The following is a 6,931-nucleotide window of genomic DNA, read 5'->3' as shown; positions in this document are numbered from 1 at the left end:
GGTTGAGCTATAGGCGCCGAGCCGACAGATTCTTTTCAAAGGAGTAGCAGATCAGAGTCACAGCTGACTTTTCTTCTGTGATGACAGAAGCAGGATGACAGTGGAATGTGGAATAGTACAAGATACTGAAAGAAAATAACTGCCAGTGGCATTCCATGAGAATATATTTCAACTATGAAGATATCTATCTATCTATCTATACATATATGTGCATGTGTGTATATATATATATATATATATATATAGAGAGAGAGAGAGAGAGAGAGAGAAGCAACCAAGGATGTTTGCTCCCAGAAAAACCATCTCTAATGGGCCTCCTAAGATATATTTCAGAAGAAAAATTATTCCAGGTGGAAGATCTAATATGCAAGGAATAAAGAGTAGAGAATATGGTAAATGTGTACATAAATCAAAATGAACAGTGAACATATAAAATGATGATGATGATGATGATGATGATGATGATGATGACAATGATGATAATGTCTTTTGGGGCCCAAAATAGAAGATTGATATTTCATTGATGATAAAATGCCACTAATGGCAAGACACATGATTCATATCTCACTAACAGAATAAATGCTGCCAATGAAACTATGACAAATATTTTAATATAGTCCCAAACAGTGTATGACTCTTGTTAATTTGAAATTTCTTTGATCTGTTCTAAAGGATTTGGTGATTTCTCCTGACTTCATTTGCATTGACAGGTTATGAGATGGATTACCCTTCTGCTTTTTTCTTACTAGCAAAGAGTAACATGGCCTCATCCACATCTGGGTATCTTTCTTAGATTTTATTTATTTATTTATTGAGACAGAGTTTCACTTTGTTGCATTCGGTAGAGTGCTGTGGCATCATAGCTCACAGCAACCTCCAACTTTTGGGCTCAAGTGATTCTCTTGCCTCAGCCTCCTAAGTAGCTGGGACTACAGGCACCCACCATTAACATCTGGCTATTTTTAGAGGCAGGGTCTTGCCCTTGCTCAGACTGATCTCGAACCTGTGAGCTCAGGCAATCCACCCGGCTCAGCCTCCCAGAGTACTAGGATTACAGGTGTAGGCCACCATGCCCGGCCCTTTCTTAGATTCTATAAAACACCAGGTTGTTGCTTTACAAAAAAAAATATGGAATTTTAGTCATTCCTCAAACAAATAATATAGGTGTCATAAAGATAAAATGCATGGCTACTCTTTTATCCAGTGCCCTATTGCATTCCATAACTTTTTGTTTCAGTACCACCTAGTAATGTAAACTCTTTTGAAAATGTTTGAAAAGGCAATCCATTAAACAAATATCAGTAGCCACATAACTCAATCAAAGTGATATGGATTGAGTAACCCTTTCTGAAAAGCTTGGGAGCAGCAGTGTTTTGGATTTTGGAATATTTGCATTATATTTACCAGCTGATCACCACCCCAAATCCAAAAAGTCAAGATCCAAAATGCTCCAATGAGCATTTTATTTGGGTGTCATTTTAGCACTCAAAAATGTTCGGATTCTGAAACATTTTGGATTTTAGATTTTTGGGTTTGGGATGCTCAACCCATAATATGAACAGTCATGACTGGTTCATTTATGCACAAGATACCTGTTTCAAGAGTGCCACGTGGAACCAGAGGCAACTGTAAATGACCATCGACTGTAAGCCATATCTCAGTTTCAGAGATGATAGCATGTGCAATAACATGCATACTAGAATTGACAAAATGCCATCAAGCATGTCATGACAATAGAATGGGAGTCGAGAGGAGCAAAAATAGAGTTAAACTGATATACAGTCTTTCTATAATCTGGAAGGTGGATACAGATTTTAATCAATTTGAACCAATTTAGACTTTGATAACTGAAGTACCCTTGTTGTAATTTCTAGGTAATCAGTAAAAACCTAGAAAGAAAATAAATTAATCACTTAATTTTTAACTAGTAGAAAGGAAAAAAATGGATTGATAAAAATACCTTGCCAGTCCAAAAGGGCAAGAAATAAGAAAGAAGAAATGTAAGAAACTAAATTTAGGATGGCTTATTTAAATTCAGGTGCACTAGTAATTACATTAAGTAAACTCACTTGAATCCAGTTAAAAGATTACCAGGTTGAAAAAGTCAAATTACATCCTGTTTGTAAAACATAAATCTAAACCTTAAGGTCTCAGATTGAAAGCAGAGATGATGAAGAAAAACAGTGTCTGTTCTCGGGAAAGTATACACATTTTTAAACAGACTTGAAAGTAATAATGTGCCTCAAGATATATAAAACAGAAACTGACAGAATTTCAAGAAGAAACAGACAAACCCACGACCATTGTGAGAGATTTAAAAGCACATCTCTCTTATCATTAGAGTAAGCAGGCCCATAAAATCAGTACAAACATTAAACAACATGATTCATGAATTCAATTTAAAGAATATAGGCTCGGCGTCTGTGGCTCAAGTGGCTAAGGCGCCAGCCACATACACCTAAGGTGGTGGGTTCGAATCCAGCCTGGACCCGCCAAACAACAATGATGGCTGCAACCAAAAAATAGCCGGGCGTTGTGACGGGTGCCTGTGGTCCCAGCTACTTGGGAGGCAGAGGCAGGAGACTCGCTTGAGCCCAGGAGTTGGGGGTTGCTGTGAGCTGTGATGCTACAGCACTCTACCCAGGGGGATAGCTTGAGGCTCTGTCTCAAAAAAAAAAAAAGAAAATATACGTGCATGTATATACACATACGCACACATGTATACTTCATGTGACAAGTGTAGTATAGAATATACATTCTTTTCAAGCCCACATGAAATATTTATAGAAACTAAACAAAAAATCTGCCACAAAGAATATAAAGAATTGAAATCATACATAGTATATTTTCTGATCTTGTTGGATTTAAACTAGAAATAAGGAAAACAAGATTATCGGGAAATATAGATCGGCCTTTTAAAGAATCTCATAGGTCAAGAGTCTTAATGAAAATTAGAGATATTTAACCAAGTGATAATAAAATGACTCACATTAACATTTGTGAGATGCAGCTGAAGCCGCACTGAGAGGGAAATTTATAACCTCAAACACAAAGACTGGGAAAGAAGAACGGCTGAAAGTTGATGTAAGAGTCAATTGGAAGAAGCCAGGCAAAGCAAAATAAGCTGGAATGAAATACAAGAAAGGAAATAAATAACATAAATCAATGCAGTAGGCTTTGTGGGAGAGGCTTGCTGATGAATCTGAACTATGATACTCACACAAGGAGGACAAGGCAGAAGAAGAACAGCGAGACTGCAATGGTTCCATACACGATACCCTGGATCAATCCTTTCACAAACACGTTGGAAACTGAATTCTTATCTGGAATCAGAGGGAGATGGGAGTGGTGTTTCTCCTTAGGCTCTGAAGTCTGAGCTACAACTCTACTCTTTCCTCTGGCCCTGTGCCCACCCTCACCCTGGTTCCTGTTATTCTGGTTCAGTCACCCGGCCCCTGGACTCTCACCTGGTATCAGGAAGATCCTTGAAGTATGGATTCCATATTGGTTCTTCCCCTCACAGACAAGTCTCATGAGTATTTCTGGCTCCCCAGTGAGGCTAATGGTGCTGTTGGCCCAGGGGGCATGTATAGTAGAGGTCACCTGGAGGATGGTATCCATGCTGCTAACATCCACAGGGGCACCTCCCAGCCACCACTGCACGGAGGGTGTGGGGACCCCCTGGAAGGCACAGTTGCACTGCAGTGTTTTCTCCAAGGAGCAAGAGGAGTTGAACAACCTGGCCGGTGCTGTGGGGAGGGAGAGTCAGGAGTCCATAAGGCATCCTGACTTTCCTTCCCTACTTCTTCTGAGATCTAGAATTCTCCTTGGCTGCTATTCATGGGGAGCTTCAGAAAGCCTTTTTGAAAGTGCAGAGGGGCCTAAGAGCAATTCCCTTTCATCCTCTCTCCTCATCTGCCTCCAATTCTGGCTCTGCTCTTAACTCTGACCTCTCAGCCCCAGCAGTCAGGGGAAGAGGTAAGATGTTATTGCCCCCCAGCCTTCTTCCTTCGGCTACTCAGGTGTCTCCCACAGGCCCACCATTTCTCACATAGATGGGATTCTGCCTGTGCCCACCAGCACTCACAGATTGCTTGGAGCTTGACCAGGCCACTTCTGCTCAAGTTATCTAGGGCGAAGTTCAAGTGGCATCTTAGGGTGGTGCCATGGTCTTCAGGCTTTGGGGTGAGGTGCAGCACCAAGGTGGGTGAGCTGCCAGAGACGCCTGCAGTGGAGGACAAAGTGGGCCTTTTCCAGGAGAGAAAGAGGCCTTTGGTTTCTCTGCAGGTGCCTTTAATGGTACAGTTCAAGGTCACAGGCTTCCCAACTGCAAGAATCTCTGGGATATGAAGCTCTGACTTTTGAGTCAGATTTAGAAGAGACAGGAGTGGACCCAAACCTGTGGACAAGGGAATATCATAGACACTTTATTGCTGCACAGCATTTATAGGTTACAAAGTGCTTTCTCACCCATTGGCTCATTTGGAAACACCCCACCCCCAACTTCTGAACAACCTATGGAACCTGGGATTGGTATTGTTGGGTGGTTTTCCCCAAATAGATTTTGTTTCTTTGTGTGGAAGGCATGTGTCCCGTGGTCCAGGTGAGCAAACTAAAGAGGCTCATGTAAGGTGGTAGAACTAGAACCTGAACTCTGGTCTTCCAAGACAGAGAGGGAGTGGATTTTCTTCATGGCCTGTGGTTCCTTACCTGTCCCCCAGACTAAACTAGACTAGACCATAGCTCCTACACTGTTTCTCTGTCTCCAATCTAGCTCTTCCCTTAGGCTCTGCCCCTGCCCAGCCTGATCTGTTCAGTTTTTTACTGGATGGATGCTACTCAGCAAGTCACCTATCCTCTCTTTGCCATTTGTTTTTGGAAAAATAAATTATCAACTACCAAATGCAACTCTCCTGTTGCATTATTGTAAAATTATTGTAAAAATTAAATGCCTAAGGGTTTGTAAAGCCCAGTATCTGGTGAAGTAAAAACCACCACAATGGCTTGGCGCCTGTGGCTCAAGCAGCTAAGGTGCCAGCCACATACACCTAAGGTGGCGGGTTCGAATCCCCAGCCCGGGCCCACCAAACAACAATGATGGCTGCAACCAAAAAAAATGGCCGGGCGTTGTGGCGGGCGCCTGTAGTCCCAGCTACTTGGGAGGCTGAGGCAGGAGACTCGCTTGAGCCCAGGAGTTGGAGGTTGCTGTGAGCTGTGAGGCCATGACACTCTACCCAGGGGGACAGCTTGAAGCTCCGTCTCAAAAAAAAAAAAAAACAACCACCACAATGACCAGAACCCCTTTTGGATCTTCTTTCTAAAACACATATTGTATGAGAAAGAATGTCACCTGACACAGAGAGTTTGATATTCTCTCTCGGGAAAGCACGTTTTTGTTCTCCTAGATCTGCATAGAGTAGATATGTCATGCCATCTCCTTTGAGTATATCATGGATCATCAGGGTACAATCTGAGTCCTTGGGTTTGTTAAGAATGTGGAATCTGTCCTTGGCATTATTATCCATGGTAGCACTGGGTTTGTTGGGAGCTATGGGGGAGCTGCTATTTTCACTGAGCCAGTACCCCCTGATCATAGGATTGCTAAGGGATTCTTCAGGAAATTCAAATATGCAAGGGATTGTGGAGCATGGCCCCTCTTCCACTGGCATCTTCTTGACTTCCATTGAAACATAAAAAAGTAACCCTGTAAAGAGAGAGTCAAGTTAAAAATTGGACTCACTTTGCATCCTCCCATAGCCCACCTGTGCATTAAAAGACTAACCTCACCTAGGAAAGACTTGGCACTTGCCTAGCTGGGAGGTGATCTCTAAGCCCTGGGAATGTTCCACCTGATTGGATTGTCTTTGATAATCTATGCTAACACTGATTTATGGTGAGGACCTTGGGCCCTGAGGTACCACCTTGACCTCTGGATAGGCTGGAAACCAAGATCTTCCAGGTCTTCATGACTGGCCTTCAATAAAAACCCTGAACACGAAAGCTCAGGTGAGCTTCCCTGCTTGGCACATCTGAGCCTGCATTACTGTTAAAAGAAGCAACCTTTGGTCCTGTAATTCCACTGGAACAGGACAGCGAAAAGCTTGTGCTTGGTCTCTCCTGGACTCTGTCCACGCACCTCTACCCTCTACTGATTTTAACCTGTATTCTTTTGCTATAATTAACTGTAACCACGAGTGAAATAGTTCTGCTGAGTCCTTGTGAATCACTGAATCCAAAAGAAGTCCTAGGGACTCCCAAGATGGCACCACTCCAATCTAGTCTGCCAGATTTTTTCTCACTCTTGTTGTTGGTATTAATTGTATCTTGTGACTCTGGCCATGTTGCATCATTTCTGCATCTCAGTTTCTCAGTCAGAAAGATGAATACAGTAATACCAATGCTGCAATGTTGGGAGAATTAAGGATGGGATCTACAGAGGTACATGACCCCCTCTAGAAAAACTACAGATTGTAACTTAGCTGTAGGCTCTCAGTGAACAAGTATTCCTTCCTTTTCCTCCTCCATTTCCTAGGTGACAGCTCTCTTATGTATAAAACAGATGGACTGGTTAACTAAATATGTTCTGAGGTTGTGTCTGCTAAAACACATGGCAGGGGTATTGACCTATGTGAGCTCTTAGCATGTTTCCCAGTCCCTTCATGATGTCTGATCAAGCCATTCTCATTTCAGTTTCATTATTACCTTCATAGGCATGGGGAAACTGAGGCCCAGTGAGATTAATCACCTTGCTGTAGGTTGCAGATAAAGTAATTACGGACTGTGTTAAATCAGGACTCAGGTCATCACAACTAGGAATCTCAACACACTGGGTTTGGGTTCTGGATTTGCATGCTGTTCCTCTTTTCCAAAATGTGACTTAATCACACCCACTACACTCCCGTGATGTCAGGAGAGCAATGTATTTATTATC

General features: G+C 42.4%; 1 protein-coding gene across 1 annotated transcript in view; it reads right to left on the bottom strand.

Moving 5' to 3' along the window:
- Window positions 1-5,525, bottom strand: part of LOC100959946 (sialic acid-binding Ig-like lectin 10) — an 8,564-nt gene extending 3,039 nt beyond the window's left edge. The window contains exons 1-4 of the mRNA XM_012813661.1: window positions 5,351-5,525; window positions 4,088-4,372; window positions 3,468-3,749; window positions 3,221-3,323 (exon numbers count right to left, since the gene is read on the bottom strand). Coding sequence (XP_012669115.1) covers window positions 3,221-3,323; window positions 3,468-3,749; window positions 4,088-4,372; window positions 5,351-5,525 — 845 coding nt within the window. The remainder of the gene's footprint in view (window positions 1-3,220; window positions 3,324-3,467; window positions 3,750-4,087; window positions 4,373-5,350) is intronic.
- Between the last annotated feature and the right edge of the window lie 1,406 nt (window positions 5,526-6,931).

Source organism: Otolemur garnettii, unplaced genomic scaffold, assembly GCF_000181295.1.
Source record: "Otolemur garnettii isolate 467f Iridium unplaced genomic scaffold, OtoGar3 scaffold00288, whole genome shotgun sequence".
NCBI classification, from domain to species: domain Eukaryota; kingdom Metazoa; phylum Chordata; class Mammalia; order Primates; family Galagidae; genus Otolemur; species Otolemur garnettii.
Note: the sequence above shows the minus strand (reverse complement) of the source record. Positions and strands in the feature narration are given on the sequence as shown.